Source organism: Cottoperca gobio, unplaced genomic scaffold (assembly GCF_900634415.1).
Source record: "Cottoperca gobio unplaced genomic scaffold, fCotGob3.1 fCotGob3_70arrow_ctg1, whole genome shotgun sequence".
Lineage (NCBI taxonomy): Eukaryota > Metazoa > Chordata > Actinopteri > Perciformes > Bovichtidae > Cottoperca > Cottoperca gobio.
In genome coordinates this window covers 447,879-472,500 of record NW_021167062.1, presented here as the reverse complement: position 1 = coordinate 472,500, position 24,622 = coordinate 447,879, and the positions used below count along the sequence as shown (strand labels likewise).

General features: G+C 41.6%; 3 protein-coding genes across 3 annotated transcripts in view; 2 read left to right on the top strand and 1 right to left on the bottom strand.

Annotated features, from left to right (window-relative positions):
- The window catches only part of myom2a (myomesin 2a), a 28,369-nt gene extending 22,357 nt beyond the window's left edge, over positions 1–6,012 (top strand). The window contains 8 exon segments of the mRNA XM_029428342.1: positions 280–318; positions 1,952–2,057; positions 3,184–3,347; positions 3,495–3,520; positions 3,522–3,532; positions 3,619–3,641; positions 3,970–4,025; positions 4,609–6,012. Of these exon segments, the coding sequence (XP_029284202.1) occupies positions 280–318; positions 1,952–2,057; positions 3,184–3,347; positions 3,495–3,520; positions 3,522–3,532; positions 3,619–3,641; positions 3,970–4,025; positions 4,609–5,130 (947 nt within the window). The 3' untranslated portion in view covers positions 5,131–6,012.
- Positions 6,013–6,972: 960 nt separating this feature from the next.
- On the top strand, positions 6,973–20,229 carry LOC115006226 (protein FAM83B-like). Its single transcript, XM_029428343.1, has 5 exons — positions 6,973–7,110; positions 7,328–7,821; positions 12,215–12,379; positions 16,628–16,752; positions 17,112–20,229. Exons 2-5 carry the CDS (start codon positions 7,378–7,380, stop codon positions 19,243–19,245), a joined length of 2,868 nt encoding a protein of 955 aa, XP_029284203.1. The 5' UTR covers positions 6,973–7,110; positions 7,328–7,377; the 3' UTR covers positions 19,246–20,229.
- Positions 20,230–21,474: 1,245 nt separating this feature from the next.
- Positions 21,475–24,377, bottom strand: lgsn (lengsin, lens protein with glutamine synthetase domain). Its single transcript, XM_029428353.1, has 3 exons — positions 23,921–24,377; positions 22,916–23,082; positions 21,475–22,729 (listed from the first exon to the last, which is right to left on the bottom strand). The coding sequence occupies exons 1-3, from the start codon at positions 24,375–24,377 to the stop codon at positions 21,536–21,538; spliced, it is 1,818 nt and encodes a 605-aa protein (XP_029284213.1). The 3' UTR covers positions 21,475–21,535.
- Positions 24,378–24,622: the final 245 nt, after the last annotated feature.

Sequence of the window (24,622 nt, the reverse complement as noted above, 5' to 3'; positions counted from 1 at the left end):
TTGCTGTAATACTCTAGTACTTTTACTTCTGCTACTGTAAGTACACGTTGCTGTAATACTCTAGTACTTTTACTTCTGCTACTGTAAGTACACGTTGCTCTTTTACTCTACTAGAATTTTGAACGCAGGACTTTTACTTGTTCCAGAGTATTTCCAGTGTTGTATTGTTACTTTTACTGAAGTAAAGGATCTGAGTACTTCTTCCACCTCTGCTTACTTTGGTGTTTTTGTATTATAAAACATGCTATAATGTGTTTTGTGTCTTTTATTTTTCCGCAGTGTTTGACGACATCATCAACGCTCTCGCCAAGAATGCCGGTGAGTTTGATCAGCTGATTAATAAATCAGTGTGTACGACAGTACACACTGATTTGTCTGTCTGTTACTGATGTAACATGTTACACATTATATGTTACATGTTACATATAATGTGTAACATGTTACACATTATATGTTACATGTTACATGTTACACATTACATGTAACATGTAACGTGTAACAACATGTCACAACATGTAACATGTTACACATTATATGTTACATGTAACACATTATATGTAACATGTTACATATAATGTGTAACATGTTACACATTATATGTTACATGTAACATATAATGTGTTACATGTTGTGACATGTTGTTACACGTTACATGTTACATGTAACATGTTGTGACATGTTGTGACATGTTGTTACACGTTACATGTTACATGTAACATGTAACATGTTACATGTTACACATTACATGTAACATGTAACATGTAACGTGTAACAACATGTCACAACATGTAACATGTTACACATTATATGTTACATGTAACACATTATATGTAACATGTTACATATAATGTGTAACATGTTACACATTATATGTTACATGTAACATATAATGTGTTACATGTTGTGACATGTTGTGACATGTTGTTACACGTTACATGTTACATGTAACATGTTGTGACATGTTGTTACACGTTACATGTTACATGTTACATGTAACATGTTGTGACATGTTGTGACATGTTGTTACACGTTACATGTAATGTGTAACATGTAACATGTAACATGTAACATATAATGTGTTACATGTTACATGTTGTGACATGTTGTTACACGTTACATGTTACATGTAACATGTAACATATAATGTGTAACATGTAACACATTACATGTTACATGTTACATGTTATATGTTACATGTAACATATAACATGTAACATGTTACATGTTACATGTAATGTGTAACATGTAACACATTACATGTTATGTGCACGTTACATGTTACATGTAACATGTAACATGTAACGTGCACATCTCTTCTTTTATTAGTTATTTATTTAATTTCAGGACCAACGGTTTCTAGATTGAATTACACATTTATATTACAATAGCTGAATGTTATTCAATATAAAATATAAAGTAACGCATACAAATATGAAAATAACACAAATATGTACATCTTATATCTGTCAACTAAAGATACAATTACTGACTAAATTAAATGATATATTACATGTAATTTTACATTATTACATATATTTTAATATATTATATTACAAGGTTTTTCTATCTGACACAGTAACAATCGGTAGTTTATGTGATGTAACCTGTGAGATGCACGTATTACACAAACTTGATTCATGACCACATTTACTGTAAGTGTGTCCTCAGGGCTGAATATCTCCGCTGCATGCAGCTGGTTTCACCTGAAGGTTTGTCTCCCAACAAAAGTGATTTAACCTTTAAAGTTTAAACTGCTGTGAGAAAGCAGCCTGAGGGATTCTTCAGATAACTCTTTGAACTGGCTCTTTAGATACAGGAAAAGTAAAAGCAGCGACTCTGCAGAATGACCTGCTGAACACAAGAACATCGTGTCTACAGTGTTATAACACACATGCAGCTTCACAGAAGACTTTGTTTTCAGTTGTTTCCTCTGTGTGTGTGTTGCCTTCAGGTGCGTCTGCCTCTGAGCTGGTGCTGCAGTGCACACCAGAGGGCATCAGGCTGCAGTGCTACATGAACTACTACACAGAAGAGATGAAGACCGTCTGGAAACACAAGTACAGCTTCATTTCTCTTCACCTTCGTCACAAAGTACAGAGTTCAGATATTTACTTTAACAGCTGTTTAGCTTGTTGGTGTAAACCTGGCAAACAGTTAGATTGTAAACTGGAGCTGCAACGATTATTCGAATAGTTGATCGACAGAAATATAATTATTATTACTATTTTAATAATCAATTAATCGTTTCTTTTAATGCGAAAATGTTGTTTCCAGCTTCTCAAATATGAAGATTTCTTGCTTTTCGCAGTTTCATTTCATATTAAAGTGAATGTTTTGGGTTTTGGACGAAACAAGACATTTAAAGACATCACTTTGGACTTTGACAAAACATTAAAAAATGTATAGATGTATTAATCGTTTAATCTAGAAAATAATCTGCAGATTAATCGATAATAAAAATAATTGCCAAATATCCGTATCACTCACATATATTCATATCTGAGTTGAAACAAAACAAAGAACATCTTCATGAATAAAACGACGTTTTACAGAACAGATCACGAGACGTTTGTTTCTTACAGCACATTTCAGTAACAAGACAATTCAAAGTGCGTAAAACAACATTTACAATTAAAAACATTCATTAAAGAGACAAGAGAACAATATAATCAAAACAAGCTGAAACACAATACGACAAGAATACAAGTTACAGCGCAGCGTAAGAAATGAATCATTATCTGCATTATGATGTCGTCACCGGACAGATTCAGCTTCGTGGTGAGTTGTGTCGGTGGTGCGCTCTCTCAGCTGTGCACACCTGCAGGAATGTAAACCTGTAAGTAACTCTGAATCTCATTAAAGCTGCAGTTGGTTTATTAAAGAATAAAGTGTCCCTACATCCTGACAGCATGGGACAGATGATCTGCTTCCTCGTGGTAACAACGTTAAATGTATGTCGTCCTTCTGGTTTCACGCCCATCACTCACATCCGGAGCATGTTTGTTCCGTCAGCTGTCACAAGACAAATACCTCCGTCGCTCACGTAAAGGTTTTGCTTAGAAAATGTTGAGCGTAATAATTAAAACTGTTTACTGATTAAAAACCTGCTCGACACTTTGCACTGTGGATATTTCAGTGTTTTCTGTCACATCAGCAGAATAAGTTGTGATGTGAACCCTGCAGGGAGAGTAAGATCGCCTCCTCTGAGAAGATGAGGATTGGAGGCACAGCGGAGATGGCCTGGATGCAGATCTGTGATCCGTCTGACAAGGAGAAGGGCAGCTACTCCATCGAGATCTCAGACGGCGTGCAGACCCACGCCAGAACCTTCGACCTCTCTGGACAAGGTAAGAACAGTCCTGTTTTCATTTCACTTCATTTTTATCTTTTACTTTGAAGCCATTATCTTAATTTCGTTATTTCTGTGTAATTGTATTTAACTTTAAATGCATGTAACTGTAAAACATCCTGATTGTTTTGGTATTTATTTGCAGCGTACACCGATGCCTATGAGGAGTATCCTCAGACTGAAGTGAGTTTCACAGTACATGTTTGTGAACGTGTTTTTAAACTTTATCCAAATCATATTAATCATATCAATATTCTTTTATCTTTCAGGGCCGCCGCATTCGCTGAGAAGAGTGAGTGGATGATTCTTCATTATCCTGACACTGTGACACTTATTCATATTCTCATATTAAAGATTTAGTTTTAGTTTTATGGATCAGGTCACGATGATGTTTTTAAAGATCCCTCGAGCGACATTCTGAACATTTTCCTCTGCGTCCTGCAGACGAGGTATTTGCTTTCAAGGCAAAAATGCAGATGAATGTTGAAGATCACAGAGTTTGAACATCTCCTCCTTGTTTACGCTGCGTCACACGTACTTCACCTCACAATGCAAACAGGGAGATATCCTCCATTACAGCTCCGTGCTGCAGTAACACACATGTTGTTGTCTCTCCTCAGACCGCGGCAGAGTGGTCGGTGGTCTGCCTGACGTGGTCACTATCATGGAAGAGAAGGTGAGGATGTGAAACGTGTTGATATAAACAATATGTTGAGAATATGTACCGAGAACTTTGAGCTTCGAGGGTCGAGGAGTTGAACGGCCCTGACAGCATTCCTGTAGCACGTGCTGGAACAGAATGTAGAAGTACGATCTACAGGCTGTCACTCATGTTCGGTAACTGGCCATGCATGTTCTTTAGGTTTATAGTTTTTATCTTTATCTTTATCTTGAAAATAGTAAATTCCAAATTAAGGTCGACTTACTATCTTGTTCCAATCAAACTGCTTGTTCCAAGACGAGACTTTTCTGCTCTTTCCTTGAACTTCTCTAAAATGCACGACATTGATTCTCAGATTATATAAATAATATCCAGTAATTCAGAAGAAAAAGCAAAGATCTTTTAAAAGTCTGAAACCCATTACCCATGTTGCTAACTCTTTAGATTCATCTTAAGACCCCCTGAGGTTCTGATCCACATGTGGGGAACCAGTACTTTAAGGATAAGTGGGTTAATTATTGTGTCACTGGCCCTTTAATTGTTTTTAGTACAGCACTTGAATGCATTGTGACTTGAGTTGACTCTCGACCCTCTGCAGTCTCTGAGCCTGACCTGCACCGTGTGGGGCGAGCCGACCCCTGAGGTCTCCTGGTTCAAGAACGAGCAGGACATCGCCTCCAACGAGCACACCAAGGTCACATTCGAGGGCGGCAAGTTCTCCAGCCTCGTCATCAACAAAGTCACTCCTGAAGACTCCGGCAAGTACAGCATCAACGTACGGAACAAGTACGGCGGTGAGTTCGTGGAGATCACGGTCAGCGTCTACAAGCACGGCGAGAAGATCCCCGAGCCCAAACTGGGACAGCCCAAAACGACTGCAGCCACACCTGTGCCGCCAGTCCCCAAGTCCCCAGCCCCCTCCTCCAAGACCTCAACCCCCGTGCCTTCTAAGTCCCAGACCCCGGCATCCATGAAGAGCCCAACTCCAGCCTCTACCCCCGCTTCCACCCCGATCCCCAAATCTCCAACCCCGACCCCGAAGTCTCCCACTCCCTCTCGCGGCGTCAAGTCGCCCACCCCGCCCAGATTCATGAAGTCTCCGACCCCACCGAGGAAGTAAACGATGGCGGTGACGTCTGAGCGGGAAACGATTGCTGTTAGCAACGCTGATTCATAGCATGAGTGTGAAACCATGAGGTTTTTAAGGTTTGTGTAGCTGTAGTCGCTGTTATTAGTCCCGTCTGAAGGTTTTCTGTGCGTTCCAGTGTTCTCCATCACGTCTGAGAACTAGTTGCAGGATATATATACATACAAGAGAGGGACCTTTACAGAGGCTACTAACATACAGTAGATTTCCATTTCAGTTTCATATTCAACTGGTCGCTGTGCTTTTGACACAGGTGGGAAAAAGATACAAAAACTAATAAAGAAAACAAAAAAAAAACAGGGTAGATGTTTATGTTTTAAAAGCTGCACCTTCCACTAAGCAACATTAGTGGAACGTCCGTATACAGTGTGGATGCTAAAGGATCATTCCTGTTTATTATAACTTGGGTCATAATTACATCACCAGACGGTCAGACAGCTTGGACACAAAGATAAAAGAAGGCAAACCGTCTCTGGAGATGTGTTCCCAGAGTTAAGTCAGTGTAAAGTCATAACCAGAAAAGATTATGACCAAAACTATGGAAATACGACCAAAGTTGTTATAAAGCGAAATGACCCTTTAAACTGGATGACCTGGAGTACGGAGCTGGAGTTATGTTGTTAGTACCTGCGGGGGGATTAACACCAGATACCAGATTATTGTTTTGTTTCCGCTCTGGTTCAGTTTTCCTCCTTTATCAACAGATACTTTTGTCCCAGGTAGCTCTCATCAGGTGGAGACCCTAACGAGGATCCTGTGAGCACAAATACTCACTTCCTGTCAGAGAGGTCTGTCTGTGACATGTTGTGTTTCCCCCAATGCTTTGTGATGCAATAAACTTTACTTATCAACCTCCTTCTGATGTCTGTGATTCATCTCTTCTCTGCCCCAGATACACAACTCTTTCCTTCAATAATACTTATTATTAACAGAGATAAAAAACACCAGATGTATCATTTATGACCTCAAAAGATGAATTCAATGATTAAATCTTCCATTTAGTCGATGTCCCCACAGTGTTGCGTGACAGGAGAACACTGTTGGATTATACATTTGTTTTCCAGTCCAGAAAAGTGTTGCGTGACCCTCGATCATTATTACAAAGGAGCAATGTGTCTCTAAATGTTCAGTCTGTCTCTCTGGGCCTCTGCTGTTACTCAGAGGTTTAAATGTTAATGTTCAGCTGATGTTCCTGATGCAGCTCCAGCTGTTCTAACACTAGACTAACTTTCTGTTTCTATTGTGACGTTTAGAGAATATGCTTCCTAAAGCAACACGCTGCCTGTTAGTTCCAGCTTGTTCGAGGCTGTACTGTGATCTGACACTGAAACAGGAAGTAGTTCCATGTTGATGTTCAGCTTCTAGTTAACCTGCTGATTTCTTCTCTTCTCATTGAACTGTTGCTCAGAGGTGTTTTTATCTACTTTCTGTCCTTGTAATGGTCGGTCTGGTTGAACCATCGTACAGCAAAACTAAAATCTATTTGTAAAGAGGACTTTCCACAGGCTAACAGCATAAAGACTCAAACACATAAAGTCGTCCTCTCAGACATCTGACTGGACGCAGTCGAGCTTTTGTGGCAGGAGAGTTTTGAATGTACGTTAGGAGGCAACATGATTCCTGCTGCAGCACTGAACAAAGTAAACATGCACATATTGTATCCAGGCTTAAATGTACTGTGAGCTGAGAGCTGAATAGGTAAACAAACCTGCTCTTGCTCCTTCAGCCCAGGTGAGCTGAGGTGGGCGGGGCTTGTTACAGTGTGTGATCTGTCAGTGGAGCCAACAGGGCAGGTACAACGAGCTAGAATAGACAGTTTGAATCCACACCTTAATGCCGCTGATTCATGCAGCAGAGGGTTCACACACAAAGTTCGACTGGAGGGTTTGTCCCCTTTAAGCTGCTTCTCTGAGGTTCAGGACTCTGCACAGGATTTATTTCACCAGTCATGAAGTGAGTCTGTTTATCTTTTTCATCATAATGTTGAAGGATAATGGACTGTCACCACCTTGTACTGTTTACCTACTTGTAGTAAATCACACTTGCCGGACAGGTTTTAACGTTGACACTCTACATGTGTAAACTGCCTTTTCTCTCCGGTTTCTGTTGGTTTATTTCTGTTTTTAGTCTGAACATCGTGTTAACAGTCTCACAACTTGTCACTCTGAAGGTAAAGGAGAGGCCTGTTGCTCATAGAGACTCAGGGGGGATCTGGCACCCATGGAGTCCAATCTGTCCTGCCTGTCTTCACTGAACGAAGACAACAATCCGGTTTACATCCAGCCACATTACAGAGAAACCTACCGTCTGGCCATTTATGCCCTGCTCTGTGGAGGCAAACAGGCCTACGAGGAGTTCCTCCGAGCCGAGCAGATCAGCCACTTTCTGTCAGAGCAGGAGATTCTGTTCATTTTGGAAAATGCAGAGTTACCGGTTGTGGAGGACAATGACTCCTCTGAGGGGAAACGGGTCTCAGATGAGGCCAGACCCTCCACCTACTTCCCAACCGAGTCAGACGAGGAGGTTCCCGAGCTGGACCTGGGCTGGCCGGAGGTCTCGCTGGAGGGTGCAGAAACCAGCATCAGCCTGCTGTTCCAACCGCCCAGACAGGACACACCGACCATTAAAGAAGTGGTTCGCAAACAGATACAGGAGGCGAGGCAGGTGAGAACATAATGCTGTGAAATACTTTCAAATATTCTGGAGGTGAAGTCATAGTTAATACTGAAGAGATTCATCTCACTGTCTTTGTGTGCACATATTTAACACTGAGGACAATAGCAGATCATGTACAGCTCTGACACACAATGAAAGGCGTTGTTTTGCACAGAAAACACACATCAAACTACATATTTCTCTGCACACAACATCACACTGTAGTCATCCAACAGTCTAAAAATACTCAAGTGAAAGTCCTGAATTAACAGGACAGAAGTGTTATCAGCAAAATGTAAATAATTAACAGTAAGATTACTCAATATGTAGAATATCTTCTTTTAAAGTCCAATATTATTATAGAGTATTATGCTGTTTTTATAATTATCAATGTGTAGCCAATTTCAGACAGCGATCTTTTTCTGTAGATTATTTTCGGGGCTTTTTATTGCCTTCATTACAACGTGCAGACAGACAGGAAAGGTCAGGTCACTGCTGAGGACTCATCTTTAGTACACGGGATGCCCTTCTGCTACCAGAGTGACCTGCCAATTATAGACACTTTGCACTGGGTTGATTAGTAGTATAGCATCGCATCATATTATAGAAATATTTATGTTTTTTGTGTATACAGTGACTATAAGTGTCAGATAAATACAGCTGAGTAAAAAGTACAATATTTGCCTCTAAATTGAAGCATTAGAAGTATAAATTAGCATAAAATGGAAATAAAGTAAATGTTCTTCTTTCATTTTGTTATTGCAGTTTCACTACTAATATGTAATTTATTCTGATTCACAAATAACTACGTTTGTTTTGAAGTCTCCGTAGCAAGAATCCACCGCCTATAGACTTGAAAGGTTGCAGTAAATAGTTTTGCCTGCTTGCTGTGTTCAGATTGATTCATTTCACAGTTCAAATAGTTTTAACATTAGAAAAAGAATGACAGACACATCTCAAACCATTCCTGCACAGTAATCCACTTATTCTACTTGGGGTTTCCACAAAAGAATCTGATTATTGTTTTGAGACATTACGTTTACACGCGCTCCATTCAAATAAAACATGCAGAAACAAATCACAAACTTGGGACAAGCTCACAGAGAGCCTGTTTTTAACTGTTAATTGCAGACCTGAAACAACTTGCTGTGATTCTGTAGGAACAGGTAAAATAAAAAAATTTGAATACTAGGTGTACTGCTACCCTATGCAGCAACGCACGAGTTGACCTTTGAAGATTTTACTGGAAGCAATTGTGAAACTGTGAAAGAAAAGTGTTTTAAATTAAATAATGTAGATTGTGAATCAGCGTAGCTGTCACACATCGTCCCTCAAAGTAACATCAGTGAAAGATCAACATTAAGGAACCAGTAATTTAGTAAAGTCCACAAATCCACAAGAGTAAAGGCAGTAGTGTTATGTAACTAAGTACATGTATTTAAATTATTTACTTACATACAATGTTAAGGCTACTTTACTTGAGTACTTTATGCTAATTTAGGCTATATTTCTATCCACACAAATATTGTATTTTTCATTCCAATACATTTATTTGATCACTTTAGATATTTTACAGATTCAAATTAACAATATAATCAACATGTACATCATGATGTATTATCATATAGGCCTATAGGTTAAGATTAGATTATTTTGATTTGTGGGGGAATTCACAAGCTACCCAGGCAGCAGTATCATGTATACAGTAATTAATAAATAGGCTTTTGAATACTCTTGGTAGGCTACTCAAAATGGTTTGTCATAGGCTATAGAGCATTTGTTTGGCAGCAAAACTATTTGTAATGATAGTGTAGTAATGGCGTAGCCTACTGGTTAAAACTAACTCTCTCAGCACTATTACTGTTGTTAGCACTGTTGCCGTAGTTAGCACTGTTAGCTCTGTCAGTTGCCTCTGTTAGCTCTGTCAGTTGCTGTTGTTAGCAGTGTTAGCTCTGTCAGTTGCCATTATTAGCACTATCAGTTGCCGTTGTTAGTATTGTTAGCTCTGTCAGTTGCCTTTGTTAGCACTGTCAGTTGCCATTGTTATCACTGTTAGCACTGTCAGTTGCCATTGTTAGCACTGTTAGCTCCGTCAGTTGCCATTGTTAGCACTGTTAGTTGCCATGTCATTGTTAGCACTGTTAGCACTGTCAGTTGCCGTTGTTAGCTCTGTCAGTTGCCGTTGCTAGCACTGTTAGCACTGTCAGTTGCCATTGTTAGCCTCCCGTCAGTTGCCATTGTTAGCACTGTTAGTTGCCATGTCATTGTTAGCACTGTTAGCACTGTCAGTTGCCGTTGTTAGCTCTGTCAGTTGCCGTTGCTAGCACTGTTAGCACTGTCAGTTGCCATTGTTAGCACTGTTAGCTCTGTCAGTTGCCATTGTTAGCACTGTTAGCACTGTCAGTTGCCATTGTTAGCACTGTTAGCACTGTCAGTTGCCGTTGTTAGCACTGTTAGCTCTGTCAGTTGCCGTTGTTAGTACTGTTAGCTCTGTCAGTTGCCGTTGTTAGCACTGTTAGCTCTGTCAGTTGCCATTGTTAGCACTGCTGCCGCTGTTAGCACCGTTAGCTGCTCAGCCGTTGCCATGTTGAGACCTTTGAATTCTGAGAACCTTTAATGCTAACTAATACTTTTACTTGTAACAAAGTATTTCTACACTGTGGTATTGCTATTTGTACTTAAGTAAAATATCTGAGGACTTCTTCCACCACTGCCAGTAAAGGTAAAAAAGAGTAAAATACATAACATTAATATTAACATAATATTCATTAATACTAACAAGCAGAATATTAATAAAACTTTATTCAGTCATGGAAAGTAACTAAGTTAATTTACTCATGTAGCCTACTGTGCTTAAGTACAATGGTTTAGGTACTTGAGTATTTCCATTTTTGGCTACTTTATACTTGTACTCCACTACATTTCAGAGGCAAATACTTTACTTTTTACTCCACTACATTTATTTGACAGCTTTAGTTACTAGTTAGTATCCAGATTCAGATTAATATTCCAAAATATAGCTAATCAGCAAATAAATAATGATATTATTGTATCAATAAGATTGTATTGATCCACAGGGGGAATTCACAAGCTACCCAGCAGTAATGTATACAATATATATATATATATATATATATATATATATATACATAATGAGTACTTTTACTTTAGGTATAATTTCATGTTAATACCTTTGTACTTTTACTTTTAAATGATCTGCCTTTATTGGACAGCAGATTCTGGCCAAAATAGTATAAATATTTATCAGTTGAAACAATTACATTACAAAAAAGTGAGCAGCAACAGTCATTTTGTGAAGAAAACATGTATCCAGCAGCTACTAAAGTTACCACAGTGACCTGCAGCTGGCAGAACACTGAATAACTAAGCACCTGAGGGGATTTATTCGTCTTTACTCGATGATGAAACCTTCTGCCACAGAATGAGTTACATATACATTTTTTATATTTATGCACCAACGTTACCAGAGCAAATTTCTTGTAGGTGGAAACCTGCATGGCAATTAAAATGATTCTGATTCTGATCTCTTCACATATAAACAACAGACCACATATTACTCTACACACCGTCTCTGCTCAGCTTCACAGAGACAGAAAGTTCATTTGCCTGCTGTGAAAGGAGCTTTTCGTGGAAAAGGAACATGAATGCCATGTTTCACTTTCAGACACATGACAGAAACAAGCCAGCGTGTCTTAGCTTGCATGTTCTCGATTGTTCAGCTGAAACTAATAATTTAGAAATTACAGCAGGGTGTGTGTGAGTGTGCAGGAAACTTTCATTCCACAGATATCCATCATCTGAAAATGATTGAATGCAATGCACACAGTGCAGCTGCTGCTGCTCAATGTATTCATGTAATGTAAACATGTGTAAAACATCCAGTCTGATCATTATCATAAGCTTGAAAGTCTTGATTTTATATATTGTGATTTAAGACATTTCAAGACATATTTAAAAATAATTGTAGTGCCCTGGAATAGTCAGAAGAATAGGGAAGCTTACCCTGTTACTATGATAAAATGATTAATCGGACACATCACAGCATGTTGTATCAAATAGAAGTTCTGTAAATTATAGGAGTGGTGCTCTGAGGGATAGAAAAGCACGACTAAAATCATGCCTGAAAACCGATTTATGGAAAAAACAAAAAGAACAAGTCTTAAGATTCATTTTAGAGGGTTAAACTTACAGTATATGTTTTAGTTTTGGCCAGTAGAGGGGGAGCTGAGGAATCAGGAAGACTTTCTAACCCTAACCTCACGTCTTCATAACTTTGACTCCTTAGACTCCTTAGATGTTTTGAAACTGAAACTTTGAAACTGAATACATGTGCGGTTCTTCCTGTGTTCAAAGTGTTTCCGATTGTTTATTATTCCTCCAGGTTATTGCCATAGCGATGGACGTGTTCACTGACGTTGATATTTTCAAAGAGCTCATCACGGCCACGTTGAGGGGAGTGGTAGTCTACATCCTGCTGGATGAATCCCAGTTCAAGAGCTTCCTCAAGATGTCACAAAGGGTGGGCATCAAGATCCAAGACCTCAAGGTGAGAAATATACAACATGAGACGTGCAAAGTGTCAAGTGAGAAGTTAGTATCACCAATATAAATGTGATGTATTTATTTATTTTTGGGAACATAATGATAACATGTTGAGAGTGACAAGCTCACAGAAACCTAAAGTTTGATTAGCCACCATGTTGGCAGTTACTTTATCTAAATGTGGGAAAGAAGTAGAGCCCCCCCCCCCCATACACCTCCAACAACTTAATCTGTTTTAATGAAACAATATTGTATTTTTACATATTAACGATAGTGTCCTTTGGTAAAATATTATCACATATGCACAGAAATGGCTGACTAATCTAAGTTTGTTTGGACTCTCTTGTCTACTGAGGATCATGCTCTGATTTGTTTCCATGCCGGCTCAATAGGAAAAGTTTAGGAGGATTTAAAGGTTAAAGATTGCTGCATAGGCTATGATGTTGGAAAATTATTGATTTTTATCTGGTCGACAAGATGCACAGAATCTGTCCATCTGGACATTAACTCCTCAAAGCAACAAAGTACAACACACAAAGGTAGACATCATATCCAACAATAACTTAAATATGATCTCTGGACATCTTCCCGCTCCTTTAACCGCATGTTTGTAGATTTGTATTCCATGGATGTTCCATGGAAGAAGCTTCGCCTGTGGCGTGACCTTTCTTCTATTGGCAGAAGCATTTAGTGGATTAAGTCTGACATTTGCTCCACACCCTCGAGAAAACGCTGTTATTTACCAGCATTTCCCTGCTACGTGCATTTCTGTCTTTCATTATCATACGAGACAACTGCAGCAGACGTAGGACAGATCTGTTAGCGTGGCTGGATTTTCCTGTTGAACAGCATCAGGACGATGTTTCAACGGCGAACACAGTGACGGCTTTGTGATCAAATTGCTTAGCCAGTAGCCACATCTAAATACCAGCCTGAGAGAAACTGACGCACAGGTTTCATCTTGTCCAGTATCACAGAAGGTGTGTGTGTGTGTGTGTGTGTGTGTGTGTGTGTGTGTGTGTGTGTGTGTGTGTGTGTGTGTGTGTGTGTGTTAAAGCTACGAGTAATGGAATTTGGAGGAAAAAAACCTGCTGCCCTACTTTTCTAATTTCCCACATTTACTTAAAAAAATATATGAAATCATATCTCGTAAAGTAAAATGCGTCAAATTTAAAATGAAACATGTTATTTGCACAGGCTGTGTTATATGTTATTTTCCAATGTAGCAGTAAAAGAACAAGAGGTCAGAAAGTTCAAACTCTGATATTTAAGAAGAAATAAATACAAATTGGCGATGTTCAAAACCTCTATTGCTGGAGCTGCAGTGATGAGCTGTGGTCTCAAGGTCTTAGGTGCCTCAAGGGACGGTAACCCTCGAACACCGTGGTGGACCCCGGTGGTCATGGAAGCCGTCCGACTGAAGAAGGAGTCCTTCCGGGTTATGTTATCCGGGAGGACTCCGGAAACAGTTGCAGGGTACCGAAGGACTAGAAGGGCGGCAGCCTCTGCCGTGTCAGAGGGTTAGGAGAAGCTATGGAGAAGGACTTTTGGTCGGCACCAATGTGCTTCTGGAAAACCATCCGGCACCTCAGGAGGTGGAAGCGGGGACACGCCTCGTCAACATTGCGTGGAAGTCTGGGACAGTGCCTACAGGGTGGCAGACCGGGGTGGTGGTTCCCCTGTTTAATGTGCCAACTACAGGGTATCACACTTCTCAGCCTCCCTGGTAAAGTCTACTCCAAGGTACTGGAAAGGAGGGTTCGGCCGGTAGTCGAACCTCTGATTGAAGAGGAACAATGCGGATTCCGTCCTGGTCGTGGAACAACGGACCAACGGACCAACTCTTCACTCTCGCAAGGATACTGTTGTGTAGTTGTGTCCGGATACTCGGCAGTAAGTCGGACTAGTTCCCAGTGAATGTTGGCCTCCGTCAGGGCTGCGCTTTATCACCAATCCTGTTTGTGATTTTCATGGACAGGATATCGAGGCGTAGTCGTGGAGGAGAGGGGTTGCAGTTCGGTGGCCTGAGGATCTCATCGCTGCTCTTTGCAGATGATGTGGTCCTTATGGCATCATCGGTCTGTGACCTTCAACAGTCACTGGATCGGTTCGCAGCCGAGTGTGAAGCGGCTGGGATGAGGATCAGCGCCTCAAAATATGAGGCCATGAAAAACGGTGGATTGCCTACTCCGGGTAGGGAATGAGCCCTTACCCCAAGTGAAGGAGTTCAAATACCTCGGGGTCTTGTTCGCGAGTGAGGGGACGATGGAGCAAGAGATTGGCCAGAGAGTCGGAGCAGCGGGGGTGGTATTGCAGTCGCTTTACCACACCGGTGTGACGAAAAGAGAGCTGAGCCAGTAGGCAAAGCTCTCAATATACCGGTCGATCTTCGTTCCTACCCTCACCTATGGTCATGAAGGCTGGGTCATGACCGAAAGAATGAGATCACGGGTACAAGCGGCCAAAATGGATTTTCTCAGACGGGTGGCTGGCGTCTCCCTTAGAGATAGGGTGAGAAGCTCAGCCATCCGTGAGAGACTCGGAGTAGAGTCGCTGCTCCTTTACGTTGAAAGGAGCCAGTTGAGGTGGTTCGGGCATCTAGTAAGGATGCCACCTGGGCGCCTCCCTAGGGAGGTGGTCCAGGCACGTTCAGCTGGGAGGAGACCCCGGGGAAGACCCAGGACTCGGCGGAGAGATTATATCTCCTCACTGGCCTGGGAACGCCTCGGGATCCCCCAGTCGGAGCTGGAGGATGTGACCCGACCCCGGATAAGCGGTAGACGATGGATGGATGGATGAATACAAATAATTTATAAACAAGCTGAAGTATTAACGAAATAAGAGCCCAAAGAGAGGAGTCATCTGATTTAAAGCAGATTTCTAAACCTGTGCATGAATGTATTATCTGCACTGATTGACTTGTATTTGTTGGATACATTTTAAATTCTTAAACCTAACCTAACCGGTTGGTCAGTAACTGAACATTTCCTGTACAGCCAAACATTTCTCAACCCTCAGGGACGTATTTTACATTATAGCCGAGAGTCCAGAGTTTCAGAAGATCATACTCAATACTTTTGGTGAAATTATGCGGAAATTTGAGGCAATTCTTTTTAGGTTTGAATATTTTACTTTCTGCAAACATCATGAAACGTCAATGAAGATCTGAAACAAGTTTCAGCTGTGATACTCTCAGACAGTGTGCTATAAGAGAATGTTCCCAGTTTAAAGCTACTAAAGAGGAAATCAAATAATAATAAAAATAAATAAAATGGGGAAAACAGGATGTTAAGTGGTTAATTAAACAAGATTACGCACAAACTACCTCATGAGACTCCTTTAGTCATTACACAATAACCTGAACAATGGAGGGACAGTTTTTCTGTTCTTAGATTCTTAGACGTAGACTTTAAATGTGGTCATTCGTTTTAGAGACTGAATATTGAACAAGTGACTATTTACAACCTGCTGATTTATTCCAATCCATCCAAGAGAAGTCAAGATATTAAACTCCGGACAAAGAGTTTGATCGATAAACAGCATGACGGACAGACACATGGCCACACCGTGATTTCTACATACAATTTAGTGTCTAAATAGTCTTAATAATAACTAGTATACCAAACTCTAAATTATATATATGAACTAAAAGAATAGGGCCTCATGCTACACAATCTATAAAAACTCCACCTTAAATAAATCAAATACATATGTTCTCTCAGCTGTTTTATATTTATATATTATTGCACATGTTGATACAGAATATGTAATATATATAATATGAAATCAATATGAAAGTATTTTAGCTCATAGATAGTAAGCTAACAGAAGCTACCTAGTTTGATCTAACACAACACAAACCAATAACACAGCTGAACTGGTTTCATATTATTAAGCTGAAACATCTCCGACACAAGCTTCAGTGGTTTTAACTAGGCGGAGTCACAACCAGATTCTAATGCAATGCTTTTCTTTTGAAAAACTGATGACGTAAACCGTGTTTGTCTGAGAATCTTACCTGAGTTTTACAATTTTGGATATATTTTTGTAATATATCAGATATTTCCATCATGAGTTAGGAAAAACCCAAAAGCTTTAATGAGAGGGAGTATTAGACTTACCAGCTGGACACAAACACCACTCCAAATAATGCTAATGTTGCTCTATAATTGATGAATGTGTAAATAGGCAATCGTTTCCCCGGCTAAGTTATTTCTAACCTGGTGAATCTTTTCATTTGTTTCTGCTTCAGAACCTTCGTGTCCGGACGGTTCAGGGCCAGCAGTATCAGTGTCGGTCCGGTGTGAAGTTCAGGGGAGATTTGGAGCAAAGATTTATTCTGGTGGACTGCCGAACTGTGTTGTTTGGAACATACAGGTTAGTCCGTCCTACTTTTACCCTTCTTCACATGCATTCTCCAACAATTCAATCAAAATAGGTGCCATGACTGCACATCTGACCACAGTGCAGGTTGAATCAATTCAACGTTTATTAATACTAATACTACATTTATTAATACGTGTAAATGCAAAGGCTGTTTATCAGATGTCATTATCCAGATACAGATCACATGTTAATACCAGGGGGAATGTGGCCTTTACTCACTTAAAAGATCAAAAGACCGAAAAGTCAAAACTAAACCAAGTGAGTTAAAGTGATTTATGTGATTTATTATTAGTAACATGTAAAATCATCATCCCTACTGGCTCTCTGATGACAGTATGTTTCTTTTTCAGCTACACGTGGTTGTTTGAGAAGACCAACCTCAGCATGGTCCTGGTGATCACAGGTCAGCTGGTTGGCTCTTATGACGAGGAGTTTCGACGACTGTACGCTCGCTCCACAGTTCCTGCATTTCTGTCCATGGAAAAGTCATCCGTCCAGTACCTAAGAGACACTGTGGCCCTGCAGAGCCCGAACTCCAGCCAGCATTCCCTCCATCAAATTCACATGAGAGGCAAAGGGATGCACGGCATGAGGAGTGCTCAGGATGACAGATTTGACAATGCCGCCATGATGACTAGGGGCCTGAGCGTGCAGGAGAGGCTGAATCAAACTCACTGTTTTGACATGGGCAATCTGGTACGGGGACACAGTTATGGCGGAGAACTGCAGAAGATAAATTCCATAACTCGGCTGAGGATGGGGACTAAGGACATCGGAGTCCGTGTTGCTCCCGAGAAGAAAGGATCTAAAATGAGGGGGGACGGCGACTTGCTGCTAACAAACAGGTCGTCTCAGCAGCACCTTAGGCACCGGACTCGCTATGGAGCGGACCAGAATCTGATACCATTCAACTCTGAAACATCACTCCATAGGTGGAAGATGGACACATACTTTAACGACAGTGACATCCCTCTAGATACATCATGTGAAGCAATATCCCCAATGACATCACCATATAGTAGCAACTCAGGCTTAAACGAGTATCATTCGCAGAAGATTCACAACAGGTCGAGGGATATTAAGTCCAAGATGGAGGAAATGAGGCAGAAGAGGCTCAGTCTGCAAGACTACAGCAATCTCAGGCAGAGCCAAGAGTCCTTGAGGTCTAAATATTCGACTATGGAAAGATCAAAATATTTGTCTTCATTGAGAGGTCTTGACATGAAGAAGAGTGTTGCAGAATTAGAGCCAAATGCGCAAAACGGTTGCAGCCTGGAACCAGCCAACCACAAAAACAGTGAGCCAAATAAGGAAGGTGACAAAAGAGAGCAAACTCTCACTGATGGCCAGCGCACTGCCTCCCACCATGATGTAGCAATGGCTCCAGATCAAAAGACAACACAGACATACGACTGGCACGAACCGCTTTCCAGGACAACCTCAGCTGCTGATTTAGATATGAAACTAAACGATCCATCGCTCAAGCTCTCTCATCTGCAGCCCAGCGGCCTCCAACACTCAAGAACGATGGAGTCTTTGACTGAGATCCCTGAAGAGAAAGAGGGTTCTCGTGTCAACAGTGCAGACTCAGCTACATTTAAAGACGGAAATGGGGAGATTTGCAAAGACGAGAAAGCTGTTCCAAAGGAGAACTCTGTAAAATCCAGCTTCCCTGCAGAACCACAGCGCCAGGATCAAACCAGAGGAAGCCCTGGTTCTGTAGATAAAGTGGACAAAAGCTCAGATTCAGCTGCTCCAAAAGAAAGAAAGAAAGAAATACCCACCAGTGCACAAACTGTCCCAAAAAACACTCCTGCAGGACCTCAGCATGCAGTGGAAGCTAAGAGTAGTCACATGGACAAAAAGCAAACACTGCGTGAGGAACCACCCCTTCAAAGGAAGAATTCCTTGAGGAAGAAAGTACAGTCAATGCTCACACCAGATGAAAAGAAAACATCCAAAAAAGAAGAGAAGTCACTGCAAAGAAAGGCTTCACTGAGATTGCAGAACCCCTCAGGATCAAACCAGCCACTCAGAGCAGACCATTCACAGGCGCCAGCGGCAGAGCAGGCAACAAAGAAAGGTCAATCACCGAGCATGTCCAGGTCGCAGAGCTCTCTCAGTGGTCCAACAGAGAAGCATAAATCTTCACTCTCAAGATTATCTCCACAGCGTTCAAGCAAGAGAAAGCAGAACCCTGCAGGAGAGCAGGAGCGAGGATCGAGGAGCACTCTGGACGACGCGGGAGCGACCGTCTCTCAGACCAGGAGTGAGAAAGTCTGCAGTCGATACGAGTATTTGCTCAGCACTGAAGGTATTCCTCTCGATAAATCAATGAGGGTACCAAGCATGAATCCCTCGGAGAAAGACGGAAGCTCTTCCCTGAACAGACACGACTCTCTGCATCAGACACAAAGTGGCTCTGACAACAAACTGGGAAGATTCATGCAGCGGGTAGGAAATCTTATAAGCAAGAACAAGTAGAGTTGCAGGACGAGAGGAAGGCCGCCATGCTCCGAGATCAAAAGTGATGTTAGTGCATAATCCATGTCTGTGTCCGAAATCATTCTCTCTACTCACTATGTAGGAAGGTCTATGTAGAGGACTGTAGAGGAACTCATCGGCAAAATGAAAAAACACGACTCGGGTCATTTCTTTGCGTCGTTAATTCCATCACATTAAACAAAGTATTTTCTTGCCACAGCTCATTGTCTCGTGCCTGTCGTCACATGAACAAACTATAATCCCATCAAAAATACTTTCTGATAATATTCTTTGTAAAACATATTTTGGAGCTCTGTGAAAATGTCACCCAATATCAATCTTTCTTTACAGTTGTACGACGCTGCTCTCTCTCCTCTCTCTCCTCTCGTCTGTCTGGTTTTCCTCAGTGCAATGCATGATGGTATAAAGCGGTTGGTTAGTGACCATCGGTTGAACACTACTTTCGGACGGCAATGCAAAATGGCGAGTCACTATATAGTGAGTAGTGAGGGATGTCGGACACAGCCCATGTGTTGTTTATTGATTTATCTTGATAGGTGTGATGTGGCTGAGATGTACCTCTGATGCTACAGGTATCTGCTACTAAATGTTTTACCATGAATTGGCGGTTACAGGAAAGCAGGGTTGATATGTTAACACCATTAGTTCAAGGTGTTTACAGGTGTTGTAGCAGGGTGAATATGACAGTATAGTGTTTGCAGACACTGAAAAATATTCAAAATACGTCTGTCTTCATATTGAAAGTGTTTGTTCTTTTTGAAAGTTTGCTTAAAGGAAAAGTCTGGTGAGATTTTATATTTTCCATGAAAAGACCAAACCAAACAATGAATGTCACTACTGTATATAAAAGCCAGATGTATCTTATTCCTCAGTGCCATAAAGCTCCATTGTTGTCCGTCACATCGTCCTGCTGCTACAAATACTCACTAGAGCACCAAATGTGGATTAATCCGCTGCAGAAAATAGTCCCCAACAAATGCAACCGACCAGCTGTAAAAAGAACAAAAAGGTTTTTTGAATAAATCTATATATTTTTGAGCATTGAAAGACAGATATATAATATAGCCAACCTTATCCTTTAATGTACTTTCTCTTTGACTTATTTGAAAAATATCATGTCCTAGATGTCATCTTGTACATTTTCTGTGTTGTCTTTCGATGATTTTAACATTTATTGCTCAGCTGTTCTCATACAAAACATAGAATCCAACGGCGTTAACTGAAGATGTAGCCTTGAAACTTAGAGTTCAGTGGTACTGATGTAGCGTCTCTTACTTCTCTAACATCCCTGTGAACAGGTTTCATTGGATCTACTTTCTACTGTCCCTCTGTTGACTAACTAGGACATTGCTTCTGGAAAGCAATATTATGTTGCATATTTAAATGTAATTGTTCAGTGCAGGTCATCTCCTGTGTACGTAGCAGCAGAACATTCAGAGACGGATGAAACTGAAATGATTTGGATGATAGGTAACACTCAAAACATTTTAGGAAACAATCACACCTCAAGGTCTATTATCACTGCTCTGGAGCTTTTGATAAATTCACATGACTTTCATCAGCAGGTTTTGCCCAGTTTGTCATTTAATATGTTTTTTGTTTAGTTTTTTATTCTGGAGACTTTAAGGGATTCTTGTCCATGTCTTTGAAGTAAAAAAAAAAGTGGATTGTACCTAAAGGGTTTTACATCTGAAATATACACTGTAAATAAAATCATATAATGTAAAAACAATGTTTACATATGAAAGAAAAACAACTTGCTTGGCTTTTTGTGAAGAGATGAAAGGTTTAGCGCTTGGATACAATAACATGTAAGTAGCTCTTTAGAAAACTGCTACGAGCCGACAGGAAAACTGGACTTAAAGTCAGCAGCCACACTAGCGAGGTTTTAATGTTCATTGCACACAAGAAAACCAAAATACTGACAAGATTTCAGCTGGAAAGACACTTGTTTAGCACTTGGGTTACAGCATATTTTAGCTTCTTCTGTGGCACAATAACACTTTTTGTATTATTATATTAGTTAATTATGTAGTACTTCTGCGTTCACATGGGTCAGAGCAACAGTTGCATCAGTAATGTTCTTAAATATATAATTAAATACACAAAACTGCTTTGCACATTGAGGGTGTACTTATAACTTTATTTTGAAATAACTGAAAAATATCTACAATCTGTATTATTATAATAATAAGAATAACAAGGTATCATATAAAATAAAAAGCTTTTCAAGCTGTTTTTCATGCCTTTATTTGTGTGGCGAGGGTTTCTAGATGAAATACTCGAGGCACTTGTTCCTTTCATCATCCAGTTCTTGGGTCTCAATCTCAAACTTTTTCATGGCGATGAAATACTGAACAAACGGCTCTCCGAGAGTGCTGCAGATGACGTGATCCTCCCCCAGCGCTTCCAGAGCGTCGTCGAGCTTCACGGGAACGGCAAACTCTTTCTGCTGACACGGGGCTTTGTTCAGACCGCTCTCGATGTTCAGGTTTCGCCGGATGCCGTCCAGTCCTGCGGCCACAGTAGCAGCCAGCACAATGTAAGGGTTGGCCATGGCTGAGCCCAGCTTGTTGTCAATGTGCGTCTCCCTCCCGCCGTGACACTTGATGTTGAAGGAGCTGCTGTTATCATTACAGCCGCAGGTGGCATACAGCATTCGTTTGGGGTCTTTGATCGTCTTGGCGATGTGGCTCCGGCAGCCCAGGCCGGGCGACATCAGGCAGCTCAGAGCGGCAGAGTGTGTGAGGAGCCCGGCCAGCCATTTCCTTCCGATCTCAGAAAGTTCGCCCGCCCTCTCCCCGTTAAGGAAGAGGCTGCGTCGCCCGTTAGCGTCCCACAAGTTGTGAGAGAGCACCCCAGCATTGTACAGGCCATCGTCAGTGAAGAAGCTGGCAATGTAACTGTGTTTACGAGCCATCTCTTTGATGCCGGTGCGGAAAGTGAAGGCGCTATCTGCGGCCGCAATCCCAAACTCTGGCCTCAGGTTAATCTCCATCTGGCCGGGGCCGCTTGCAGATGCGATACTGTCTATGTCTGCGCCCATGCAGTACATGTTGTCCACCAGCTGCTGGAAGAAAGGCAGGTCATGGTTACTGAGTAGGGTGGTGGCTGGGAACAAGAGCGTCTTTGGTCCGATCCGGTCCGGCGCTCCGAGGACGCAGCATTCATAGGTGAAAGATGAGTGCAGGGAGAATCCAAGGCTTTGGAGCTGGCCGAGGAGCTGCTTGGCGATCAGGCGAGGTGAAGTGCGAAGAGGGCTTCCTGTCACCGTGCAGGGGTCACAGATGACCCGGGCTGTCTGCTCGGCCCAGGGTAAGACCCTGAAAGTCGAAAGATCAGGAATCAGGAGGACATCACTGCTGAAGTTGGCGGCGTTGGCGTTGTCTACTTCGTTGCTCTTCGGGCTCAGGGTCAGCTCCAAGTAGCTTCTTGGCATCGGTACCCCATATACCGCCTTCTCCTGCGGATGCAACGTTTACACTTAAGCAATAATTCAAAACATTTTCAAAATATACTTATTCACTAGTTCGATAAGCTACCATTCTGATGTTTGTGCGTTGAGTATGGAGGTATAAATGAGAAGTAAGTACTCTAGTTAAGCCTAAAGGTAGGTAGGTGGGTGGTGTAGGTGGGGTGTGGTAATTACGTGGAAGAAGCGGACAGGCACTGTCTTGGACCTGGACACCCCATGGAGGTCGGTGGCCTCAAAGCGGACGAAGTTGATGTTTTCTCTGGCGATCTGCTGCTTGATCTGCTCCATGGTGGCAATGAACCTCTGATTCCCAATGACCTCGGCAGTCTCGTTTACGTTATCTGTGGAAAAGAGTATAAAATATCTGCAAATACATTCGACAACCATTGGAGAGTTCTAACGCTAAGTATCCCATTTTTGGAAGAAAACTAAAATGAATCCTTGATTTTTCCAGCCTATTTTTTATAAAAGATCACTTTCTTCAAATCCCAAATCAGTTCCCTTTGATTTCATGTCAACAGTACAGCTAGACCGATAAATCTGCCGTGCTGAAAACGGCTTATTGCAGATAAAGTTGCTTCTTACATTGTAAAATGTCTCGCTAAGGATGTATCTTGATAATAAATGCAAAAACAAATCTGTACTGAAGATTTATGTTAAAAGTTTATAAATAGTACAAGTTTATGTTTAAAAAATAAAAATATTTCTATCGACTAACATATAATTTTGTTATTTTTGAAACTTCCAAACATTTATAACAGTATAGGTCTAAAAAAATCCAGTATCGGTTGGGCCAAAATCCTGAGGGCAGAGGGAAACAAATTCCCATTGAAAAACAACCTTGAAATAGGCAGTAAACTATTGATCCAAGTTGCTCCAAATGTGAACCTAATGATTAAGGAGTTTCTTAGTGATAGAAAACAGATGCAGATCAACACCAACATAATTCTACTAAAGCGAAAAAACTATTTGTCCAAGTCAAAATACAACAAATAAAAGCAAAATTGAGGTTAAAGAGGTCAATATCATCAATCATTGAGTCCAAGTCAAGTCCAAGTTAAACATAAACTAGAAGGAGACATAGCCAAGATTTTAAAACGAGACTTGACTCCAGATGGAGACAGGAGCATCTTTTAACGGTTTGTAACAAACTTGTCTGTTAACCAAAGTGTCACCAACCTGTATGAGAAGCTCCAGTCTCTCCCCAGGAGCCGCCGATTGCATGTGTGTGAGCCCTAACTCCAGGCTGCCTATGTGTTGTGTTGGCATCAGACCTGAGTGAGCTGGATGAATCTACGCCGGAAGGCTGCTGAATAGATGTGATATCTCTGGACATGGGCCCCCTTCTGGAAGCGTCAGATTGGGGTTTGAAGGTGCTGAACGTCCTGTTGGGTTTTCCATCGTCCTGCCGTCCGTCGGGCCTTCCACCTCCACCACTACCGCTGCTGCTTCCATGGAGGTACGTATAAGGACTCCCTGGCTTCCCATCATCTCTTCCCCGGATGCTGAGCAGCGGACTGCCCCTCAGGATGGTCTTCAGCTCCTCCATGGTCTGCCGGGGGACGCCTATCTCACCGTAGGACACCGCGGAGGACTCCCCTGTGGTCCAATCCTCGCCCACCGTGGGTTTGTCCATCCCAGGATCCTCAACTCGCTCTGGGGGCCTGTGAGGCAGGGGCCCAATGGAGATCACAGTGGGGGTGTCTGGAGGTAAAGGGGTGCTGGTGGGAGCGTGGACGATGGATGGACCTCCTCTTCTGCTGCTCCAGTCCACCGGAGGAGCATGTCTCCCAGTCACCTTCACCCCCTTCTTGTTGCCCAGGCTCATCCTTGTGCCATCTATTTGGTCTTTGCTTCTACTCTGGCCCTGCTGGAAAACAC